Genomic DNA, 343 nt, shown 5'->3' on the forward strand with positions numbered 1-343 from the left:
CACACTGTGCGAAAAGAAGTTTAAAACAGGAAATAGACCGAAAACAGTAGACCTGAATGGAAATTGCTACGACCTCTCCCTTATACCATAGCTGACTTCTGAGCACTAAAAGCCAATCCGACTTAGCACTGATCTACTTTCGGTCCCAGCGGCTTTTCTCACGCCCCGAGAGAGGACTGAGTTTGGAAATTGAACTTAGATTGATCTAGAATCGGCGATCTCGAGAGTAGACATTTGAATATGAGTGAAATATCCATAATTTTCTTTTCTTTTCGTGGACGAGCGAAGGAACCGTTTTCTTGTAGTCGATGGCAATTAACTCTCTTTTTTGCATAATCTGTCC

The 343-nt window shown here is 42.0% G+C and overlaps 1 protein-coding gene across 1 annotated transcript in view; it reads right to left on the minus strand.

Moving 5' to 3' along the window:
- Positions 1-133: 133 nt before the first annotated feature.
- Positions 134-343, minus strand: part of LOC119592918 (basic proline-rich protein-like) — an 8075-nt gene continuing 7865 nt past the window's right edge. Inside the window, exon 2 of the mRNA XM_037941810.1 lies at positions 134-205. Coding sequence (XP_037797738.1) covers positions 134-205 — 72 coding nt within the window. The remainder of the gene's footprint in view (positions 206-343) is intronic.

The sequence above is a fragment of the Penaeus monodon genome, chromosome 31 (assembly GCF_015228065.2).
Source record: "Penaeus monodon isolate SGIC_2016 chromosome 31, NSTDA_Pmon_1, whole genome shotgun sequence".
Lineage (NCBI taxonomy): Eukaryota > Metazoa > Arthropoda > Malacostraca > Decapoda > Penaeidae > Penaeus > Penaeus monodon.